The 25,258-nt window shown below is 38.9% G+C and overlaps 1 protein-coding gene across 1 annotated transcript in view; it reads right to left on the reverse strand.

Annotated features, from left to right (window-relative positions):
- Positions 1–25,258, reverse strand: part of RAB3GAP2 (RAB3 GTPase activating non-catalytic protein subunit 2) — a 60,437-nt gene continuing 35,179 nt past the window's right edge. The window contains exons 17-35 of the mRNA XM_060754236.2: positions 23,791–23,855; positions 22,637–22,727; positions 21,969–22,096; positions 21,302–21,515; positions 19,958–20,055; positions 18,224–18,329; positions 17,515–17,675; positions 13,610–13,826; positions 11,065–11,238; positions 10,831–10,937; positions 9,255–9,321; positions 7,947–8,017; positions 7,337–7,372; positions 5,836–5,910; positions 5,149–5,367; positions 3,647–3,736; positions 3,340–3,558; positions 2,132–2,290; positions 1–852 (exon numbers count right to left, since the gene is read on the reverse strand). Of these exons, the coding sequence (XP_060610219.2) occupies positions 709–852; positions 2,132–2,290; positions 3,340–3,558; positions 3,647–3,736; positions 5,149–5,367; positions 5,836–5,910; positions 7,337–7,372; positions 7,947–8,017; positions 9,255–9,321; positions 10,831–10,937; positions 11,065–11,238; positions 13,610–13,826; positions 17,515–17,675; positions 18,224–18,329; positions 19,958–20,055; positions 21,302–21,515; positions 21,969–22,096; positions 22,637–22,727; positions 23,791–23,855 (2,441 nt within the window). The 3' untranslated portion in view covers positions 1–708. The remainder of the gene's footprint in view (positions 853–2,131; positions 2,291–3,339; positions 3,559–3,646; positions 3,737–5,148; positions 5,368–5,835; positions 5,911–7,336; positions 7,373–7,946; positions 8,018–9,254; positions 9,322–10,830; positions 10,938–11,064; positions 11,239–13,609; positions 13,827–17,514; positions 17,676–18,223; positions 18,330–19,957; positions 20,056–21,301; positions 21,516–21,968; positions 22,097–22,636; positions 22,728–23,790; positions 23,856–25,258) is intronic.

Genomic DNA, 25,258 nt, shown 5'->3' on the forward strand with positions numbered 1-25,258 from the left:
AAAAATACCAAGTTTAATTTTAATACTTTGTAATTTGGACAGCTATGTATGAGAAGCAGAAACCTCAACAAAAAGGATCTAGTAGTGCACACAATTTACAATGTTTTTACAACAGGCTGTACAACAGTGGGAAATGTACTAAAAAACTAGTATTTTGAAATTAAATGAGATTCCTGATTTCATTTCTGAGAAGGATTATCTTGTTTCTGGATTGATTCTTCCTTTCACGGTGCTGTATGCTCCTTTACTAAAAGCAACCAAGCTATTAGTCTGAAAACCGGATACCTCACTTAAGCAGCATACATAATATGTAGGACTTCTGCTTTCTCATGATCTGATTAAATTTCCATCATTAACATTTAAAAAGCAGAAATTCCTATTATCACATGAAAACTAACATGTTAATTTAAACAGCATCAACACTGTTCTTAAAACCTAGACTACTGCACAAGTGCTTGAAGTTAGAAATAAATATTTAGGGTTATACACAAATGTACAGAGATGACAGATTGCTGGTATTACCCACCACAGTAAGGTTGGATTTCATTTTGATACCATCTTCTAAAATCCTGGTGTTAATTTGTTTACAAAAGTTATGTGAAATTGGTTTTCTCAGGATTGTTCTGCTTCAGTCTGTGACAAGAGCCATGCACTTAAATTATACTAGATATCTATTTGAAGCTATTAGCAGAAATGGTAATGTTGCCATCATGACATTGCATCCACTGCCTCAATCAGATTCAAGGCAACACTGTACTGGCCGTGGTTCTCTGGCAAGTGTTCTATCACTTTATCCACTAGCTTTGCTGTTGTGGAAATTGGCACGTCTACATTTTGAAGATCCTGGGGGTCCTACAATAAAAAGAGAAGCCATTTTCAGGTTATTTTTTCCATTGTTCACTTATATCCCATCTTTCTCACAATAATGAATCCAAAGATGGCTAACAACCTGTTTAAAAACAATGCCAATTAAAATCTATATACAGTACATTAATATAACATTCAAAAATCAAAATTAAAAACATTAAACTTTTAAAAAACTATATGCAAATCCTAAAAACCAAACCACACAATACTAAAAGCCTGATGTACAAGGACAGAAGTTAATAATGGAAGAAGATAAAGGATGGAGCCCTCCTGGCCTTTCTAAGGAATGACCGCCAAAGTCTGGGGAAGCCACCAAAAATGTCCTCTCTCTTGTTGTCACCAAACGAGACTGAGAAGGTGGTGGGATAGAGGGGAGGCCGATCCAGAAGATCTTAAGAGCTCTAGTGGGCTTGTGAAGTGAGATATGTTCTTTCAAATGGCATGGGCAATTTTTTCTAGGCAACACTAGAATACAGGATGTGGACTAATGTTTGATCTATGTTAAGCAGATCTCCTGAGATCAATGAGACTTTGGTTAGCTTTATTTAAAGCATTGACAAAAATTGTGTGCTGCTCCAAATGTTGTTGGATTGCAACTCTCAGCAATCTCAACCAACATGACAAAAGATGATGTGTAATAACGTTTTAATTGAACATTAGAAACAAGATATGTACCTCAAGAGTCCAGATTCCATGCCACATAGTAGGACTTTGGCTAAAAATTAACTTGTATTTTATACTAAAGGAATTTGAACTGGTAATTTTTATCCCTTTATAACTCTCATATAGAGCTGGAACTGCTTTCTGTGTAGTTAACAGCTGAGTTTTTATTTCAGAAATATTTATTTACTTACTTATTTTCTACATTTGTACCCCACCCTTCTCACCCCAAAGGGGACTCAGGGCAGCCTTACAACAGTCAGCAATTCAATGCCAACACAAACAAATCCGAAAATAAACAAATACAATTAAAATCCAAACAATTAAAAACATCAATTATTAAAACAACAGTTAAAATCACGCAAATTCAAATTGTAGTCCAAGGCCTGTCCATTTGTCAATCATGTTAATTCGCTATATAAAATAAAATTCTCAATTTGCTAAATAGATAAAAATTCACTATATAGAATAAAATGTTTTTTCTAGACATTTTGAACATTTGTAATATGTTTTGTGTATGCAATATCTCTGAAAGCATTAGATGAGAACTTTGGGAAGTTATTCCTAACTATGCTCTTTATTGAAGCATATCAAAGCAACATACCATAGCCTTAAGCCAAGTGCAGAGTGTTGGAGGGAGCCTGGCCAGCAGCTCCATGCCTTCCTTAGTCTGAGTGTGCAACAATGCATAGGCCAGCCTCTGTCCCGTCAGCACCAACAGCTGAGATGCAAGGACTTCTTTGTCATGGACTTGCAGAATAGCCTGCATATTAAAAGACACGTTTGCAATATTAGCTGTGATCCAAACCATTCATTCACAAGTTAATATTTAAAAGAAATTATTGGATTATTATTATTAATAATAATACATTATTACCCACCTCTCCTTGTGGCTTGAGGCAGAGTACAACATTGTTAAAACAAGAAATGAGACACTATTGAAAAAAGTGTACAACATGATACTTGGAGTTTAAATTCACTGATAAAATGCAGATTAAAGTTCACAAGTTGAAATTGTCTGGGTAGGCCTGCCAGAAGAGATGAGTCTTCAGTTGCATCTTCAATTTTGACAGCTCATTTAGCTGTCAGATCTCTTCCAGCAGGCCATTCCAGAGACTTGGGGCATGAAAAGGTCCTCTGGGTGAGAGTTTCCAATTAGGTTCTGGCTGTTTGGAGTAAATGCCCCCCAGAAGACCTCAGTGTCCTAAGGTATGGATTGTGCAGGTCCTGTAGGTAACCTGGACCCAAACCATGCATTTTATTTTATTTATTTCACATATTTGTATCCCGCCCTTCTCACTCTAAAAGGGAACTCAGGGCAACCTTACAGCAGGTAGCAATTTGATGGCAATACATATAAATATAAAAATAAACAAATAAAATTAAAATCATACAATTAAACATTTATTATTAAAACATCAGTTAAAATCACGTAATTCAGATCATAGTCCAAGGCCTGTCCAATTGTCAATTTCATTATTCTGTCAGCCTTATTGCACTATTTACTGACAGAATGCTTGGTCCCATAGCCACATCTTAAGCTTTTAAGGTCAAAACCTACACTTTGTATTTGACCTACCTCTGAAAGATAATTTAAAGAAAGTCTTCTTGGGTTAAAAAAATCAGTTGCAGGGAAAAGCAAGACAAAATTGCTGCCTCTTTAGGGTCGGGGGGGGGGGGGGTGACAAGGGGACGGGACACTATTGGCCATTTTGGGTGCTTGCGAACCACTGTATGTACAGCCTCACTTATATTTGGAGACATCTTCCATCAGAGGGGGAAATAATTTCATTGCAACATGCTAAACTTTACCTCTTCTCCAAGATGATCTAGGCCATAATTGTAGAGTTCACACACATAGTGCCTTCTGATCACATCCTCAGTGACCTGAAGGTGCTGAGCCAAATCCAAAGCTAGGGTTGGCCAATCTCTGTCCTTCACTGACACAGCAATTGATCCTTCTGGGCTGTCCTTTGTTTTCTGGGACGAAGAGTGGGCTTGTGCCACTGCACTCACTAGTTTGGTTAAGAACTGGGAGGGATGGACAAACAAGAAAACCACATCAGAAGCATTTTAACTTTAGTGTTATTGATGCCCTTTACCCAAGCACCTAACTTACTTGATGCCGTATAGATAGCAGAGCAGGATCTACATCACCACTGGGCAGTAACTGAATAGAAGTGAGATCTTTGAAAAAGGCGTTTTTTCCCTGCATGAAGGAAAAACAACAATGTTTTTTTAAGGACTGGGGCAAGGTGAAGAAAACAAATCCCATATATAATTGAGTATAAGCCGACCCAAATATAAGCCGAGATACATAATTTTAGCCCAAAAAGAAAAAAACCCTGGGAAAACGTATTGACTCGAGTATAAGCTGAGGGTGGGAAATGCAGCAGCTACTGGTAAATTTCAAAATAAAAATAGATACCATTAACATTACATTAATTGAGGCATCAGTAGGTTAAATGTTTTTGAATATTTACCGTATTTCAAAGAAAAACAGTAAACTAGCTCTGTAAGTATAAAAGTAGGTTCAGTAAAAACAATATGGAATCAACAATAACTTAATAATAATAATAATAATAATAATAATAATAATAATAATAAATAGAACTACATTTGTATCTCTCCCTGTCTCCCCTTGGGGACTCACTCTGGCTTCCAACATAGTAACAGGTAAACATTCAATGCCTATATAAACAATGCAGAGCTAGATATAGATCTATAATGATATATACTAATTTTACATATGCATTCCCCCCTGAAATGTTTGCAAATCCTCTCTATATGTGCATTTCCCTCTTGCAATTTTTGCAAGCCCTATATATCTATATTCATATATATCTAACTTGACACCTCTCTCTATATAGATAATTATATCTATATAGGATTTGCAAAGACTTGCAAACATGAGGGGGAAATTCATATATAACACATATAGATACACATGCACACGCGGACACACACAGATATATAGGTACCTCTATATATTTCTCGATATCTATATCTCTATAGGGTTTGCAGAGACTTACAAACATGTGAGGGGAAAATTCATATAAAAATGTATAATACAGATACAGATATACAGGTACAGACCTGCAAACATAGGAGGGGAAAACTTCCAAGGGAACAAAATGTACATATAAGGTGAATACATTTAGATACACCCCCAAAAAAGCCAGAAAATTGGGTGGGTTTCAAAGAATGCCATACAAACAAGGAGGACATGAAATATATCTCCTTTCCCTCCTTCTCTCCCTTTGGACTGGAAAAGAAAACACACTGTTAAGGGAGGCAAAGAGGAGAGAGAAACATATATTGCAAGCAATGGCTTCCAGGCTCCGCTGCCCAGCTTGATCCAATCATAAGATGGGAGGTTTTTTTAGCTCAAAAAAGGGGCTGAAATACTCTGCTGATCTTCGAGTATATATGGTAGTACTGTTTCCAATAGATGCTTTCAAGAGGCAGAAATGAGGAAAGGCAAACTCCACCCAAGGATGGATGGATTTGAAATGTAGTCTTACAAATGGCCAGCTCTGCCCTATATACATTTCACAGTGACCTCTAAACAGTTGTTCTCAGTGGTAGCAAGATTTCCCAGCCACTCTTAGGCAGACATACCTTGCTGTCAAAAAGAGAGAGAGGCTTCACACTCTTCAGGGAAAACTTCATGATTGCATACAAGAGAGTGCAGAGCACAGATTGATGTTGGACAAGGGGGTAATGGATGTGTTTCTGCTCAAGGGCCAGTTCCACCAGGGAGATCTGTCCTTCCACAGACACCCAGGCGTCTTCTGTGTCCAGCACAGGAGGCTGCATCTCATCACTCCGGACATCAGCCTGTTGCAGGAAAGCAGGGAGAAGCAGCAGCGTATTTGAAACAACAATTGAACACCGCAATGAGTCGCCATTAGGCTGAGAATTGCGGTATATAAGCGAAGTAAATAAATAAATAAATAAATAATGAATTATAAATGTGTCACATCCAGAGGATTTTTAATACATAAAATGTAAAAGAAACCTAAGAAGTGTCACGCAAAACTATTAAGGGTGATAAAATAAAAGCATTAAAGATCCATTCAAAGCTCCATTTAGATGAAAATGCTTATGTTATTGTTACCCCTTACTTTCAAAAATGCTGTTTCAAGGGTCCTTATAACTAGAAAGACATTAGGTTCATAGGCTGTATAAAGCAATACATTTTATTTTTGTTGCAAACATATAGTTTTACATTACCTAAACATAGAAAGCATTATTAACCCATTAAAACAATGTGAGGTGTGAATTGAGGGAAGGACATGAATTTACCTCCATGAGAGTTTGAAGAAGATCCGAGCAAGAGCCAAGAAAAGATGTCATTGCAGCATCACTCATCCCGACATCCTATATGATCACAGAATAAGTAAGTAAGTAAATAAATAAATAAATAATACTTTATTTATATACCGCTCCATCTCCCCAAGGGGACTCAGAGCAGTTCCCAAGTAACATCACAAAACATACAGAATAAAAACAACATAACCATAAAATTAACAAACAAAATATAAGCATAAACATTGTCACTATAACACACATATATTAAAAGCAATCGTGCCTTTTCAAGGCACTTAAAAATTTTTAAAGGCCGAGCCAAGATTTGTGCAAGCCCAAAAATTCTAGGAGGCCTAGGAATTAAGTGCAATGCTATGGCAGGCGACAATAATATTAGGTATGGGTCTGGTGCTGTTCATTCCGGGGCCGATTAGAGGAAAGAATCTGGGTAACTGGTAGGAAGAATAAGGCCGTATTAGACAATGTGTGAGGGTGAGTTAGAACTGGTCATTTTCAAAGGCTTGTTGAAACCACCAGGTCTTCAAACTCTTACAAAAGGAGGGGAGGGTTGGGGCCTGTCTTATTTCCCTTGGAAGGGCTTTCTAGAGATGGCGGGCCACCACTGAGACGGCCCTTTCTCTTGTCCCCACCAACCACGCTTGGGACAGTAGTGGGACCAAGAGGAGGGCCTCCCCAGAAGATCTTAGAGCTCACGCTGGTTCATAGAAGGAGATGCGATCGTGGAGATAGGCGGGGCCCAAACAGTTTAGGGCTTTATACGTCATGACCTGCACCTTGAATTTGGCTCGGCAGCTTGTCGGCAGCTAATGAAGCTGTTTTAATAGGAGTGTTGCATGGTCCCTATAGTTTGCTCCAGTAAGGAGCCTGGTTGTCGTCCGCTGTACCAGTTTAAATTCCGGGCCGTCTTCAAGGGCAGCCCCATGTAGAGCGCATTGCAATAGTCCAGTTTGGATGTAACCAAGGCGTGGACCACCCTGGCCAAGTCAGACTTCACGAGGTATGGTCGCAGCTGGCGCACAAGTTTGAGTTGTGTAAAGGCCCTCCCGGCCACCGCTGACACTTGAGCATCAAGCAACAGCATTGAGTCCAGGAGGACCCCCAAGCTACAGACCTGTGCCTTCAGGGGGAGTGTAAGCCCATCGAGCACAGGTTGCCACCCAATACCCCGGTCAGCCCCGCGACTGACCAGGAGGACCTCTGTCTTGTCTGGATTAAGCTTCAACCTGTTAGCCCTCATCCAGTCCATCACAGTTGTCAGACACTGGTTCAGGGTCTGGGAGGCTTCCTTGGAATTCGGTGGAAATGAGTAATAGAGTTGGGTGTCATCTGTGTACAGATGGCACACAACTCCAAAACTCCGGATAACCTCACCCAGCGGTTTCATGTAGATATTGATTTATTTATTTTTTTGCCATCAGATACATCATCCTTACGCAGTCTTTCCAAGAAAATATAGCAGTGGGGAAAAAACCTTTACCTTTCTGCACAATCTATCCTTTGGTGCTTTTCCAACCTATAACAGAAAAGATTTCTCAATATGAATCAACGTACTGAAAAAGTAGTGAGCGTAACATATTGGTATGTTCCCACCAACGAACGGAAAGAGCTCTCTTCCCCTCATTCCACCACCATTTCCTGTGAATCTCACAAACCAGAGGAGATATCCCATCCATTCATTTTTAAAGCTTCCTTTCTGGCAGTTTTCCTTTTAACAACACACAATGGCTGCTATCTTGCAATGGGAGAAATAGCAAGAAGTTCTACCAGGACAGAAATCTACAGATGACTTCTCTGTCAGTCCTCTTGCTCACAAAAGCACAAAAGAGTGCTAAATATAAAATAAACAATACAAAAGCATAAAAACAATACATAAGATTATAGCAACAGTCACTATGAAGGCACATAACATCACATAATAATAACATGGTTAAAATTTATAAAACGCAGAAGTACCTGCGGATAAAACTAGCTGTCTTAGAATTAATCAATCTGCTAACTAACTTCATACAGTTACATAACTAAGTTTTAACTGAGTAACAACCATCTTCCCGACTTTGCAAAAAATAATGAGAAATGGTAGCAATTACCTTGTCCATTAAGTAAGTAGCAGCAGAAAGCCTTTTCACAATGAATGTGTTCCACATCATTAATGAAATACCTGAAACAATTACATGAATTTAAGCTCAAAGAGCAAATAGGTTGGATAGGAAATATCTGAACAGCATGGTATCAATCCTCCGCAATAAGAAAACCTTCATTTCCTTGGAATGAGATCACTTTCCCATGAAACTTTGAATGAGGAGATACTGTACTTTGCAACCAATGTGTCTTCAATTTCCTTTTAAAATATCTGTATTTTAATATTTCAAGTTTTGTAATGATGTTTTGATTTTAATATGGATGTGAATATTAATATTTTTATATAATATTTGCATTTTTATCTATACCATTTCGGTTCATCTTGTTATGAGCCACCCTGACTCCTTGGGGGACATAGAGAATGTAAGATAGTATAGACTGAGAAATGGGAATATATATTTTACTTAGGCAATCCCTCGCTGTCAGAGTACAATGGTCTTCCAAGATCAGTGTACTGGTGGGTCCGTAGGTGACCGTGGAGCTCTATTCTTGATGTGCATCTTCTCCCGCAGTGAGGACATTGGTTTCCAGGTGGAAGGCAGTCTTGGTCGGGGTTGGCTTGACACGCCTTCCTCTTGGCACGTTTCTCTCTTTCGCCCCCCATTCGTGCCTCTTCAAATTCTACAGCACTGCTGGTCACAGTTGACCTCCAGCTGGAGCGCTCAAGGGCCAGGGCTTCCCAGTTCTCAGTGTCTACGTCAGAGTTTATAAGGTTGGCTTTGAGCCCATCTTTAAATCCCTTTTCCTGCCCACCAACATTCCATTTTCCGTTCTTGAGTTCGAAGTAGAGCAACTGCTTTGGGAGACGGTGGTTGGGGATAGATAGGGATAGAGAGACGATAGAGATACAGCTAGCTTTATAGCTAGCTCTATTACGCTGCTTCAAAAATGAGCAGGAAACTGTTGAAACAGTCTGTCAATGAGCAAATGGTCAAATATTGATTCAATAGCCAAACTGCAGCATGCAAAAGAATGTGGGGGGAGAGGCACAGTCCACATCCCAACAGATCTATCTTTATATTCGAGGTTTAGCTCTATTAAAAGTTGTATACTCTTGAGACTGGATTCAAGTGATATGGATTGCCATTTTGCTTCTTTTTATAGAACTGTATTGCTTGGAAACAACAAAGTTTTGTTCTGACTGTCAATGTTTTCAAGTGGAACCTTCACAGATTAATCAGGAAACTTGGATAAACACAATCTAGGCACACTAATCTCATTGCACTAAGACATTTAACAGTCCTCTTTGTACTTACCATGTTGGACATGAGCATTATCGATGCATCTGAGATGCTCTATAGACCTGGTGAGAAAACGTGCTTCCTTGTATCAAAGGATTAAAAGAAAGACAGAAATAAAAGGGTTAGAATTGATCACTGAAGTAAAGCGAATAAGCTGAACATCAGCAACAAAGATAAATGTTAAACATTTTAAGACTTTGATTTAACTCTTCAGATTTTGATCACATGTCAATTACATGGGATTTTATATCTAAGGTCCCTGATTCCTATATGCTGCAAGTTGAAACATATACATATAATGAACAGCAGTACTATAATATTTGGAATAAATACTCAAGAAGAATTTTATTATAGCAGAGGTTCTATATTTTTTCAAAAACTTTTCCTCTGAAGAAACACAGATGGAAAAAGTCTGTGAAACTAGGTATGCCATTAAAACAGAACATGAAAACATTCTTTAAAAACAGATGGTGAAAAATGACACAGTGATAAAGAGAAATAACTGCTTTTAGAAAAGATAATCTGTGAAACAGTATTTCATACATATTATTCACAGAGATGTGGTGCTTCTTTTGTAATTACCCTTCAATAGAATAAATTGTTCAACGTTGTTTCTAATATTCAATTAATCCAAGTTTGATTTAAACTTACTTGCTTATAATCCAGAGATTCATCTCTCTGATCATGTACCATAATCTTTGTTAGTTTTCAAAAGACACAGTCAAACACAGCACTTTATCCCAGTTTTTTTAATTGAAAAGTATGAACTAAACCTATAGTGCAAAATGATTGTTTCCTGTCTAAAATTCCCCTGTTTTCTTGTCCTGATTTTCTAGGTTTTTTAAATACTTGTAGCCATATTTTGTTCATTTTCACAGTTTCCTCTTTTCTATTGAAATTGTCCACATGCTTGTGTATTTCAATGGCACAAGCATGTGAACAATTTCAACAAAAAGGAGGATACCATGAAAATGAAAAAAATCTGGGTACAAGTACTAAAAAAAACTCTAAAATCAGGATAGTAAATAAAGAGCAACACTCAAAAAGCAGGGGAATTCCAGACAAGGATCAATCAGGGCGAGCTAACAACTCCCAATAAAGGCTCCACCAGACAGCAACCAGCCAGACTTTGGAGCTGCTAGGACATTAAATGCTAATCAAGGTGGCCATTTGCAACATTCGCACTTACCCCAAGCACACAAGAGTTCTTTCTCTCACCTTGGACATTTCACAGATATATAAACCCCACTTGCCTAGTTTCCAACGGGCCTCACAACCTCTGAGGATGCCTGCCATAGATGTGGGTGAGACATCTGGAAAGAATGCTTCTGGAACATGGCCATACAGCCAGGAAAACCCGCAGCAACCCAATTATAAAAATAATATACAACTTCACTTTAAAACAAGCTTCACAAGAATCACACAACTTGTTTTTCTGCAGAACTGTGTTCAGAGGAGGCTTTTAAAAAGGTCTTAGGTTAAAAACAAAATGTGCTGAACACATTTTTTGACTTAACATTGCTGGGTGACTGTTGCTGATGGTGTCTATAGGTAGGAAACATGGTACAAAAAAAGAAAAAATCCCCTTTACCTCTGGGTCTTTGTTCCATTGCACCACATACTCCCAACAGCAATGGGCGTGCAATACATCCATCTCCAGACTACAAGGAAACTGCTGATATGCTAAACGCAGTAAGTCTACAAAAAAATAGAAAAGATCAAACACACTATTTTTCGTTTGTTTCCTGTTTGACAACTGAAAACTGGTTGTTTTAGTTTGCTGCTGAAGTAGCTTCTCATCCATATGTATGTTTTGCATCTTTACCTAGTACTGTTTGTAATCCTGGCTGATCTTCTTCACCCTCAGGAAAGAAACTGCTGCAAGACTGGGGCACGTCCTCCTCAATTTCAGATTCTTCCCTTTTTCGACCCTGTCTGAGTAAGGGTAGGCTGAGGTCTTGCTTGAAGACCCATTTTGCTACACTGTCAGCAATGCCTCCTAGGAAAAAAAGGAAGTAAAGGACAAATTATAGTTTGTTTATAATCATTCCTCTGAAAACAACCCTAGGGTCAAAACAATCAAGTGATGCCATCTTTGTGGATGGTATCCATCTGGAGGTTGCAAGCAAGAGATTATTTATTTCATTGGAAAAGCATGCAGGGAAATGTCACATTTGGGATATTAGTCTGAGCTATTTACATGCTTTAAAAAACATGCAGAGTAATGCATGCTGTTTTTTTAAAAAATGAGACATCATTTGCATGCAGAATCACACACAGAGAGAGACTTACTCTCCATGCTTTCTATTACTTCAATGGAAAGCATGGAAAGCATCAACATTTGATTCAGTCAAATCTACAAACTAGTCCAGCATGTCACTACAGAAGGACTTATGTAGAAAACAAGTCTTGAACACTTCCCGAAGTAATTGAAAGTGCTGAAATCAACAGTTATCGATTCTTCAAATATGGAGTTAGTGGTAGTTATGCTCATAGAACACAGCAAAGCTTCTAATCTGGTAACCTAGGAATTACTTCCAATTTTTCCATTTGGTTCTTCAGAAAACTCGCAAAACCCAAACTTGCTTGCCTCTATAAGGATTTAACATATGCCTGCCTCAGCTTGAACTATCTCACTCTGGGTTAGTTTGATTGTTTCCTATCTTCCTACAAATAGAGAGTTTTCTAATCATAGAGTTGGAAGAGACCTCGTGAGCCATCCAGTCCAATGTAATCAGGTTTGTTTACATTGTGAAGAAGTGACTACAGATTAGGCCTGCTCAACCTGTGGCCCTCCAGGTGTTTGGGACTCCAGTTTACAGAATCACTAGTCAGCTTGTCCAATGGACAGGAATTCTGGGAGCTGAAGTTCAAAATACCTGAAGGGTCATGGGTTTTGCAGGCCTGCTGTAGATCCTCCAGGCCTCTATCTAGTCTAGCATGTCAAGCCTCCTTTTAAAAGCAAGAGACTCAGATGCCACTGCCATTACTCAAATCACGTTAGTCAAATTTCCCAGTATTATTTTTATTGTATTTACACAGAAAGGAACAGAGAGGTTATAATACAAACATTTATAATGTTTAATAAAACATTTTTGCAAGTATTGCTTGGGACAATTTCAACACACAGTGCCTCTGGGCAGGAAAAAACTCAATCCTTTGTTTATCAGCCTTTCCCCGGTTAATGTATGAACCCAAGCGCATGTCACATAAGCCACTGACACTAATCCTATTATCAGATTTTACCATATTGAACCTGAAATTGCCTTGTTAAAAATAAGCCCAACAGAATACATGTGCTTTTTCATTCTTTGCTGCAAATTTTTAATTAAATTCTTATTTGCACATCTTGATTCAGCCTTCTTCCACAGGATTTATTTTGCTTCTTGATTCAGATGGTGCAACTAATGCAGCACCATGGCTGTAGTATTTGATACTAATCTATCCCCACGGTAAAAAGGCTTAGTTAGAGGCAAGTTCTTTACCATGAAGCCACAGACAGTAGATGTAGTTTAATTAAAATAAAAAACCTAAAAAACATGAAGGAGCTGTTGGAGAAATCCAAAAAATAGCATTTGTGCTGGTTGATCTGTTTCAGTTTCATATTTGCCAGAATGCTAATGCCCTCCGTTTCCTCCCAATTTCAGACTAAATGCATAAATATCTGTGTATTCCAGTTGTAATCTCAAGCATTCAGAACTTTTACATATGTAGTTCACAGAGTTCATATTTATTCTCACACATTAACTTGACCCATCTCTTTTAACACACACACACACAGACACTATTAATGAGTTCAGTACCACTCAGTTTGGTGGTCTATAGAATGCCTACATTAGATAGCCTAAGATGTACTATGCTAAAGAACTTGCAAGACGCAAGTGAATAAGAATACATATAATCCATGTGAGTTGGGATTATAACTTTTGACATCACAGGCTATTAAATTTCAGGACTTGGTATAGTCTGAAACATTTCTTATGGCCTTTTCCTTCAAATCAAAGGAATGCAATTTTGGACTTAGTTCCAATGCTAATGATGCTCTATAGCCTTAACAGAAAAAAATCAAATAGCACATCCTCAAAATGCAGATAGATAAAAAAATATGATCTTTAGCAAGGATAAACACCAAATGTGAGGTACTCTCGCCAGCACAAGGGTTTTGGATGAGTCCTTCCAATTGGAAAAAAAGCCACTCGCATAGAAGTTCGGAAAGCCATTTCCCACATCTCCCTGAACATTCATTAAAATTGGTGCAGACAAGATCAGATCCTCCTGGGGTTCAAGCATTTGCAGGGAAGGAGTAACACATTCCAGAAGAGCAAGTCATGGATATTTGGATCAAAGCAACCATTTTTCAGTAAGATCACCTTTTCCTCCTTCAAGCAGCTTCTTGACAGAGAGTCTGCCCAGTGGCTCAGTCTGCAGCGATGAAGCGTAGCTTGCCTTCTTGCTCAATTTACTGTTCAGGAGTGTCTGAAGGATTAAGCAATCCTCCAACTGTTTCAACAGAAGCTTCCAGTATTCTGTATCGAGCGAGAGTGCTTCCCAAGGGTCTGTATCACTGCCTTCAGTTATATGAGAAAGCTGACAGAAAAGACAATGAGACAAGAAGAAATTCAAATTAGAGCTATCTCGGACTATCTTACACTATGCAAAAGCATACTTTGTTGACCAAGTGGAACACCTAAAAGCCAAATCACAAATATGTGTCTGCCCTATGATAACACGCTTGATGCAAAATGCTTTACTTCGAGAAAATGGTTCTTAGAGAAGAAAAACATAAAAAAGCGATATCATCAACAAGTATATCACTGATACAAACAGAATATACCAACCAGAATAAACCAGGGTCCCAGGGACTCAATGGTTGGGATTAACAATTATAATTATAACATGATGTTTCATACGTATCAACAAATAGTGCCAGTTTTCACTTTTCACTTTTATGAATTAGCATTTCTTCAAATATTGTCACACACCCCCCCCCCCCCCCCCAATTCTCACTGACCTCAACAACAATTCCAGTTGATGAGGCACAAAAATGCTCCAACACAAAAAGACTGCTTTAGGACAGAGGCACAAGTGTTTCTTAATCTGAAACCTGATCCTTGCATTGCCTAATTATCCACCACTATAAATAGCTAAATCACTGGCATTTCTGTCTTGGAAGTGTCAGGCAATTATGCTCCAGGTAAACTTTGTGGGCCCTTGCAGCTGGAGAACAGATTCTGCTATTTCACATGCATTAACACAACTCTTTCAAGCCCACACCAAGCCATATCATGACAATTGTAAATATGGCATATATGCGTGACTATTTCTCACAGGTGGACAACCATCACACACCCAAACATCCGTAGCCACAAACAAAAGGGAGAAATAATAATAATAATAATAATAATAATAATAATAATAATAATTTGATTTTTATACCCCGCCACCATCTCCCCAAAGGGACTCAGGGCGGCTTACATGCGGGACCAAGTCCAAAGCAAACAACAGAGTTTATCAACTAAAACACAGTTAAAACATAATAAACATATCACAATCTAATTAAACAATTAAAAACACCAAGGTATAAAAATCATTAAAATATCAAAAACAACCCTCAATTATCAATCAATAACCAGGAATGTGTTTGGGCATGATCAGAATTAAGATTGTCTGGGGAGGCCCTGCTCTCGATTGCGTCTTCTTTGCAGACACATCTGGCGGGGACAAGAGACAGGGCCTTCTCGGCTGTGGAACTCTCTTCCCAGGGATATTGGGTCGGCCCCCTCCCTCCTGACCTTTCAGAAAAGAGTGAAAACGTGGCTCTTCGAGAAAGCGTTTGGAACCTCAGCGTGACCAGATAAACACAAGGTTGTGAATACGAACATGGAACGGCTAAGACGATGTAAACGGATGAGGATCTGGACTGGAAGACATTGATTTTTTAATATAGATTTTTATAGTTTTTAGTTTCTATGGTTTTTAAAAAATAAAAAAAAAATCAAAAAAGGGAAATGCGAAAGACTGCTCAAACCTCCGTACAGTGGCCCTTATTTCTCATGCCAGCAAGGTAATGCTCAAGATCCTGCAAGGAAGACTCCAGCAAGACATGGAGCGAGAGTTGCCAGACGTTCAAGCTGGGTTCAGAAAAGGCAGAGGAACGAGAGACCAGATTGCCAATATCTGCTGGATAATGGAGAAAGGCAGGGAGTTTCAGAAAAACATCTATTTCTGCTTCATTGACTATTCTAAAGCCTTTGACTGTGTGGATCATAATAAATTGTGGCAAGTTCTTGGTGGGATAGGCATCCCAAGCCACCTTGTCTCTCGCCTGAGGAATCTGTACAAGGACCAAGTAGCAACAGTCAGAACTGACCACGGAACAACAGACTGGTTCAAGATTGGGAAAGGCGTACGGCAAGGCTGCATCCTCTCACCCAACCTTTTTAACTTGTATGCAGAACACATCATGCGATGTGCGGGGCTTGATGAATGCAAAGCTGGGGTGAAAATTGCTGGAAGAAACATTAACAACCTCAGATATGCAGATGCCACCACTCTGATGGCCGAAAGCGAGGAGGAGCTGAGGAGCCTTCTAATCAAGGTGAAAGAAGAAAGCGCAAAAGCTGGGTTGCAGCTAAACATAAAAAAAACCAAGATTATGGCAACAAGAATGATTGACAGCTGGAAAATAGAGGGAGAAAATGTGGAGGCCGTGACAGACTTTGTATTTCTAGGTGCAAAGATTACTGCAGATGCAGACTCCAGCCAGGAAATTAGAAGACGCTTACTTCTTGGGAGGAGAGCAATGACCAATCTCGATAAAATAGTGAAGAGTAGAGACATCACATTGGCAACAAAGATCTGCATAGTAAAAGCAATGGTATTTCCCGTAGTCACCTGTGGATGTGAGAGCTGGACGATAGGGATGGCTGAGCGAAGGAGCATAGATGCTTTTGAACTGTGGTGTTGGAGGAAAGTTCTGAGAGTGCCTTGGACTGCGAGAAGATCCAACCAGTCCATCCTCCAGGAAATAAAGCCCGGCTGCTCATTGGAGGGAAGGATACTAGAGACAAAGTTGAAGTACTTTGGCCACATCATGAGGAGACAGGAAAGCCTAGAGAAGACAATTATGCTGGGGAAAGTGGAAGGCAAAAGGAAGAGGGGCCGACCAAGGGCAAGATGGATGGATGGCATCCTTGAAGTGACTGGACTGACCTTGATGGAGCTGGGGGTGGTGACGGCCAACAGGGAGCTCTGGCGTGGGCTGGTCCATGAGGTCACGAAGAGTCAGAGACGACTGAACGAATGAACAACAATGGTTTTTATATGGATTTTATAATGTGATTTAATTGTTTTTAACTGATATATGTATGTATGTGTGGCATCTAATGGTTGCCAGTCTGTCGCCGCCCTGAGTCGCCTTTGGGCTGAAAAGGGCGAGATAAAAGTGACGTAAATAAATAAATAAAAAATAGGCTGGGCTGGGAATAAAAATAACTGAAAACTTCTTGCAGTGTGTGTTATTTCTTGAACAAATTATACTCCAGTATCTTATTATGAAAAAAAACAAAACAAAACCCTGAACTTCCCTCAAAAAGATCCCACCTCTTGAAAAACATGGCACATATTCATGCTGTCTCGCTAAAAATGAACTAAGACCTGGCATACTGGGATTGAATTTCAAGGCCTGCCTATTTGTTGTTGTTTATTTTTTTAAAAGCACAAGGCAAGTGGCTGCAATTTAGGGAAATGGTGAATAGTTGTGCAGGTGATGCCATCAAATGCCGACTTCACAGAATTACTGTGAAAATAAGACAATGCCCGCCAGCTTAAGTTCCTTGAATAACTGCTTTGAGTCTCCTTGTGGAGTGAAAAAGTGGGGTATAAATACACATAATAATCATAACCAATATAATAATAATATAATCTCACTTAGAGCTGAGATGTGTTATAAAATTCCTTGGAGATTTGCACAAGATTAACACCAATGCATTTTATTTTATTTATTAGATTGATACACTTCATTTCTCCCAGGTTGGTGAAAAAGGAGCTCAACTGAAATCAGCACACAATGTTTGCAATGTACAAGCAGACAATGATATTTAATTTTATCTGGCTAGTTTACTGTAAGTTGACAGCATGGCCCACTGACTGACTATGGAATTGCACTTGTACAACTGTACAATCACATTTCATGATCAATACCTAAAGTTTAAAATCTGTTCAGGAGTAGGTTTTTTTTTGCTGTATGTCAGAGGGAAAAAGCTACGTTACTTACCTTTTTCTCTGCTATGCTGTCGGTTATCTGTGCTGTTACAGAATGCCCAACATGAGCAGATAACAAGGCAGCTCCATTATTCTCAGACTGAATGCAGGCGGAGCGCATTTGTTGCCACCAGGGAGAGACAGACTGAGAATCCCATGATTCATCCATCGCAACTGAAATGAAAGAAGAAACTCAGGTGTAAAAAATTGTCAACTGAGTTAAGCAAATGAAAAACCTTAAATGAATATAAATTGTATTTTTAAAACGGCTGGTTATCACACCATGTATGTCTAGCCACAACATGTATGTCACATACAAGTGGTTTCCTAGATGAGGAAATGCCTCCTCCAAAATGCCTGAGTTATGAAGAATTATTCTTGACAGTGTGATTTCCTCAAAGGTGAAACAAACAAGTTGAGAGAAGAAATGGGAAATGAAGAGAAATTTCCACATCCTGCTAAAATGTACAAAGTAACATTTGAATAGTCTACTGCATTTGAATGTGAAGAAATTCTGATATTTTAAGTAACATATTGAGAACACAGGAATTACCTCAGAAGGTTACCACATTCTAAATTAATCATCCTTTAACTTATTTTTAAACAGATTAATATACACTAGGTTTATATCTGCTCAGGGTTTTATTTATTATCTGGAAAATTATGTCAGTGGTCCCTTTTCAAAGGATACGTATTATTTCCTTGCTGTGACCTCATCTCACCTGTCATTTTGCTCAGAAGGGACAGTGCAGCATGAAGGCAGCAAACTGATTGTCCACTATGAAGAATCTCTTTCTCTTTGGAAAGCCACACACTGAGAAGCAGGGACTATGAGACAAATGATAACGCAGAGAGATAAAGACTGAGATGGGCAGCCCAAAGGTGTTACGCAGTCAGCTTTTGTGCCTCCTCCCCACCATACCTTTTCCAACAAAACAAAATATGTTTGCTCCCCATGTCCCCCAAAGTCCTGAAGACATGGAAACATCTGTTGAGACCTTCCTGAGTCCCTAAGATACATTTTCATGAATACTACACACATACACAAATAAAGGTTTTTGTGAAATTTTGCAAAATTTCATTTTGACCCACATAGATATCCATGGGATCTCCAAATGTGGTGAAAATCTCTCCATACCCTCAGTGATCATTTTTGGGTATTCTAGAACATGATTTTAATTCCTCAGGGGCAATGAAAAGCACAAAATCAGTCCCGAGGGAACATGTGATTGCACTTTACTGACTCCTAGAAGGTTATGTGGTGGTTTTGCCATGTTTTTGCCCTCCGTGGGTACATTTAGATGCAATAGAAAGTGTCCCAGAAGTCAACTTTTAGGTTGCTTTATGTTGTAGAAAAAATTCCCCTCAGCCTAAAATAACTATAGCATGGAAGTGCAAAGACATGACAGTAATGGGTGTTCAAAGACATGTCATAGCAAAAAACAAAAAAGGACGAAAAGAAAATCCATAATCCTCCAAGTTTTCTTTGGGTGCCAATGCAGACTCTGAACTCCCAAAATGTGTCCACCGCTGATCTATGACAACAAGGTTTCGGTGACACTAATGTACTATGCAGAAGTACTTCCTATCCAAAGCTGCTGCTTTGTATTTGTCAGCCGTCTTTTTGATCACATAATTCTATATCTCCTCCCCATTTGAATACTACGCACGTTTTATTTAAATTCTGGGTAATTCAACATCCCATTTTAATGAGAGATGCTTGGTAGTTTGTAGATTTTATTCCATTTGTCATCTGTATCCTGCAAATAGGGCCGGGCTGTAGCCCCGCTGGTTAATTGCAAGCAGCAATAGATCACTGCTGACCGGAAGATGGCAAGTTCAAAGCCCAAGTATGATTGAGCACCTGGCCATTAGCCCAGCTCACTGTCCACCCTAAGCAGTTCAAAAACAGCTGAGCTGTGAGTAAAGAAATTAGTGTGGAGGTATTTTATGACACCATAAAAATGTGATCAAAGAACAAGGGAGGGAAATTTCTCTGATCAAAAGGGCTCATTGTCATAGCGGATGAAGCGACAGCACCCCTGTGGCCAGAATCGAGCATAAGCTCCAGGTACTAAAGTTGGAAAAATGCCAAAATACCTCTATCTGTCTGTCTTGTATGCCTAAAAACAGCACTGAATGTTTGCCATGTATGTATGCACTGTGATCTGCCCTGAGTCCCCTTCAGCGTGAGAAGGGCAGAATATAAATACCATAAATAAAATAAAAAAATACTATCTTAAGATTAATTATAATGGAACTTGTTTCATATTTCCAGAGTTCCAAATACCCTCACCTCAAAAAACAACCTTTTCTGCTGAGAGGCAGTTCCACATTTCTCATACATACCATCCTAACTGTCAACCAGCAAGTGCTAAGTGACAATGAACAGACAAAACATAGGTCTAATCTTGGGGGGAAAAAGAGTAAAACAGAAAAGATAACATTGCACTCACCAATAACAATTGTGGACTAAAACATGCAGACTCCAGCATCTGACACATTTCTTCTGTGGAAGTTTCACCATGTAAACATTTCCAGAAAAAAAAGCTTCCTATGAACACAAAAAAGTTTTCCTAATCATTAAAAATAGACTTCACCCTTTGCTTAAAAATATGAGTGAGCCAATTCAGTTGGGCACTAAATAATGTTGTCAGGAGCCAGATTCTGCTTCAGCTTCTTTCTTTCTCCTCACATTCTTCAGCCTAAAGTTGGGGAAAATGGGGCCCATGACCTTATGTGTCCCCAGTGCCATTTTTTCTGGCTCCATGGTCCAAAAAAGTTGTGAAGTTTTTCCAAAAACAAAATTTTGCTCCCAATGTTCATAACGCCCAAAGATGTAGAAAGAAATGCTAGCATGTTTTGGGCACCCATGGAGCATTAGGCTTAAAAGCAATTCATTTTTTTCTTGGGGAGTCCTGGTATGTCCAATGTCACCCCAAACACTCAATAGTTGCTCACTCCTGCTTTAGTCCTATGCAGTGATCAAGTCTAAGCTGGTAATGAACACATAGAATTACTGTACAACATATATAGTACACTGCACAAAAGTCTATAGGGTGAAGTCTCTTTCTGCACCCTGTGTTGCAGAGCTTATGGGTGCTGCAATGTAGTATTAGTAATGTCATGACTGGGACGACATGACAGGGTGCTGTTCTTGCTTATCTATTAGCTACTGACTGAACTAAGGAAAGGTAATGAGTTGGGAGTAATTTGGAAATTAGAAAATATTTAGCATAATCTTGCCTCACCACTTAATAGCCTTGAAAAAAAAAGCTTAATTCATGAGATATCCATGCAATTTCATTTTAAAGGCTTCCAAAAATGGAGAGCAGTGGGCCTGCTGAGATAATCAATTTATTGTCAAACAGCTCTTACAGTAAGAATAAGTTCTTATTGATATATAGGTGTGATTTTTTTTCTTGAAATTTGAATCCATTGTTTGGTATTCTAATCTCTGGAGTGAAAGAAAACACGTTTGCTCCACCGTACACTTGACATCCCTTTAGGCATTTAAACGTGGCTGTTATATCACCTCTCAATCCTCTTTCTTCGCCAATGTAAACACACCCAACTCCTGTTATTGATGCTTCCTTTACCATCTACAGCAGTGGTTCTCAACCTGTGAGTGTCCAGGTGTTTTTGGCCTACAACTCCCAGAAATCCCAGCCAGTTTACCAGTTCTTACGATTTCTGGCCAAAACATCTGAGGACTCACAGGTTGAGAACCACTGATCTACAGGGAATAAGAGATGGTGAAGACCCAACTGCTATGCGTGTCCTTCATGAGCAGCTCATACCTAAAGCCACATATTCACTCTCCTCTAGCTTCTTCACATTAATCACATCCTTTTCATAATCCAAGTATTCCAAGAAGGTTTTCACAGACAGTACACCGTCTTTATCCTCCGCAAAATGAACAGAAGGTTGTGTATTCTGTTGCTTGTAATTCTCCAGCAGCATCTGAAGCCTAGCAAACTCTTCTTCTTCTAATCTGAGTAATTTGGCCAGGTCCTTAAAAGGAATAAATTGAATATATGACAGTGAAGACAGTGCATACCCCAGAAGTACTAACATCCCACACAATTTTCTCAACAAGGCTGATATTTTGCCAATGTGAGCAACTCTGTTTTGTTACATCACCTGAGATCCACCTCTGAGACTCCCTTATAAAGTGACTGAAGAAGCTGGGAAAATCTCACAGTGAATTTCTCTTATATCACATGCTGCTTTATTAAAGTCCCCCTTAAAGATGATGTCCCATATTACTTTGGCACTTGAATCAACTCTGATTTTAATACATAATCTGCCATTAGACAGTAAGCAAATATGCTTAAGAAATTTGTAGCCTTTTTTAAAAGATGCTTTTTCTCTGTGTCGCTTCTTCTATACTTGATCCCTCTGTCTCTCTATGTATAAGGATTTTCCATCATTTTATTTCACAAAATGACATTTTTCATTACTCACGTTATCAGATGGTACTGGTTCTGACTGTACAGTCAGAGAATTCAGCCTATTTACTGACTCATGAAGATGCAACAGTTTCAGTTTGTTTGTGCAAAACTGGAGCAGCCCTTCATCAATACACTCCACCTCTGGAGAGAGGAAGGGGGAGAGATAAAGAAGAATATCAGTTTCAATGAATGTTCAATGGAGCTGTAAAATCTCTGCAGCTTCATTAAACCCCATGTTAAGCAATGTTTCCAGAGCACAACTGCTTACACAAGGATTCTGTTTTATCCGGTTAAAGTCTGGCAGAATTTTGCCTGCAGGCAAAGGATGTGTCAGCTTCTCTTTGGAAGCAGGATTATAAACAAGGCACTGAATACAGAGGACAACAATATATATTTAGAATTTTTCACACAAAGCTAAACCGCTCTCTTAGTTACAAGTACTCATCCTTCCAGATGCTTCCCTCTCAATTGAGAAGTAATTCCCTAAATTCCTTGCAGAAGTGCTCATGCATCTTTAGTGTGAATTTCAACAAATTAAAAGCTGAAAAGGATTTCTCAAATAAAAGTAATTAATATTTCAATTGTCAATTTATTCTGCAAGGAAAGTATAGCTTTGCTCCATTTTTGCAATCCATGAATTCTGGAACAGGACAGAGAGTTGCATAATTAATTTCCACTTACCTTGATTTTTTAAGGTATCCATCAAAGTTTGTGTGATGTTCGTCAGAGAAGATAGTGGCAAATGGTCAGTTGAGAGAATACTTTCCAAAGCCTGTCAAAAAAACAGATCACATACTATATTTCTTATCACTTGCACACGACAATGAAAAAACTTAAGACAGAATGTTATGTTAGAACTATTTTTAATGTTACTTAACATTACTTCTTCTCATATTGAAAAGCTGGACCTATATGCAACCAACTGAGGGAAAAGGGTAAAGGTAAAGGTTTCCCCTTGACATTAAGTCTAGTTGTGTCTGACTCTGGGTGGTGGTGCTCATCTCCATTTCTAAGCCGAAGAGTTGCCGTTGTCCAAGGCCATGTGGCTAGCATGACTGCATGGAGCACTGTTACCTTCCCGCAGAAGCGGTTCTTACTGATTTACTCACATTTGCATGTTTTCGAACTGCTGGTTGGCAGAAACTGGGCCTAACAGCAGGAGCTCTCCCCACTCCCCAGATTCAAACCGCCAACCATTAGTCAGCAGGTTCAGCAGCTCAGTGGCTTAACCAGCTGCGCCTCCAGGGGCTAACAAACTGATGAACAAGGTTATAAAGAAAACAGACTGCTATTAAAATGAGTTGTTCTATGCTTTTTCTTACAGTAGAAACTTGATAAGAGCTCAGAAATCAAATTTAAAAGTCCCTATTGCAAACAAGTCCAATAAGAACAACTGCAACACAACATTTTTCAAAGCTTCGCATTACTCCCCATTTCACTCAGGCAATATGTTTTATAATGGCTGGAAAAGGAAGAATTCAGTTGGAGTCTATATATTCTGCAAGCTGGGAAATGAAGAAACAACTAATTTTTCTATAACAATAGTCTCTATTCTTTTATATTTTTATCACAGACATCCTTCAATGCACTCAAGGCAACAGATACAGTTCCCAGAAATTGCCAACCTGGAAGGTAGGGTTAGGCTGGAAAAGATGAATTGGCTCAAAGTCAATCCATGAGGTCTACTTGGGATTTGAGCCTACACCTCCCCAGTCCTAATACAGCACTCCAAACATTATGCTGGACTTATCCAGCATGTACGACGTTATAATAAATCACTTTCCTAATTCTGATTCAAAGGCATTAATCTGCAAATTAAAGTTGTGCCTATTTACCTGTTTCTTAGTAGCAGGATATTTAATATCAAGAACTAATTCCTTTACTTCAGCCTCAATCAAATCTGGAAGGAAAAATGACAAATACATATTAGCAAGAGAGATTAAGAAAAGCAATTCAATTAACTCTAATTAGAGGGTCACTGTAGGTACCAGGGACTCTAATATTTAAAAGCCACAGTAAATGCAGGCAGAGTGCCAGTTTCATACCAATATATGAGGGAGCAATACAGTCTGCCACTCCCAGTTGCATGGCATAAAATATTCTGGCTTTGCCAATGGGGCTCTACACATCCCATGGAGTTTCCCCTTACTCACACAGCAGCAAACCTAGGACATGACCCCACCTAGTTAAACCCTAGAAGTAAAATTGCTGCTATTCACTTGTTTGAGAGGCTCTTAATGTTACTCAAGGTTCTGGGTAGGCATAAACTGGTTCCACAACAATTTTTCCAAGAAGCATAGTTGGCCTTACAGATGTTTGCTTTCCTGCCTTCATGGTGACCTTTAGAAAATCTTGCAGCATTGGGTTCCTGTAGCCATTATCATAACTAGTACATAGGAAAACAAAATGTTGCTCCCTTACGCCATTTTAGGCTCAGCAGAGGACTTTAAAAAAACTGACTTCCTCTTATTGAAGAATCTTCTAGGCCTAAAATGACATGAAAATGCCTTGCTGGTGGCTGACAGCATGCTGTATCACCCTGCAAGGTCGAATGCTGCCCCTAGTATTTGCCAGCTGCCTACCTTGGAGCAGAGCAAGGAGCATACATGTTTTCACTGGAAATATCTTCATTTAAAATTGCTGGTTGCTATGATATGCCAAACATGAGAAGTAATCATGCTCCTCAAAGCTCTGCCTTTTTATTTTATTTATTTATTTATTTATTTATTTATTTATTTATTATTCAAACTTATATGCCGCCACTCCCCTGAGGCTCGGAGTGGCTTACAAGAACAGGCTAAAATCTAACACAATTTAAAAACAATTTAAAAAAATTTAAAAACAGCAATATCAAAGATCAAATCTTTGGATATTTTTAGTAAAATATCCAAAGATAACCTATGTGATCCCATGATCTATCCAATCTGTCTCTTTCCCATATTTCTATACAGTCTTGCAATTGTGTTCAATAAAGCCTGCCATCATTTTTTCATCTATCCCAGAGTTTGTCGTCTCTTGTAAAATAATTCCATTTACCCAAATGCATCCAGCCAAATCCTTTCAGCCTACATGCATGAACAAACACACAAAATTCTGTTTATGATGAAACAAATAACTCTAGCTGAAACTTTTATTTTAGACTTTGAAAAAGTCTGTGGGGCTTTTAAGGGAGAAGTTCTGGATAGATCTTGCCAGATCCAAGCAGGACAAGCAGAATAGCAACCTGGGTTGTTTGCTCTGATTTGTTTTAAAGAACTGTTAGGAAATATTATATTCATGGTTTGATCCCAAACTAGCTTGGGA

This window comes from Anolis sagrei, chromosome 1 (assembly GCF_037176765.1).
Source record: "Anolis sagrei isolate rAnoSag1 chromosome 1, rAnoSag1.mat, whole genome shotgun sequence".
NCBI classification, from domain to species: Eukaryota; Metazoa; Chordata; class Lepidosauria; order Squamata; family Dactyloidae; genus Anolis; species Anolis sagrei.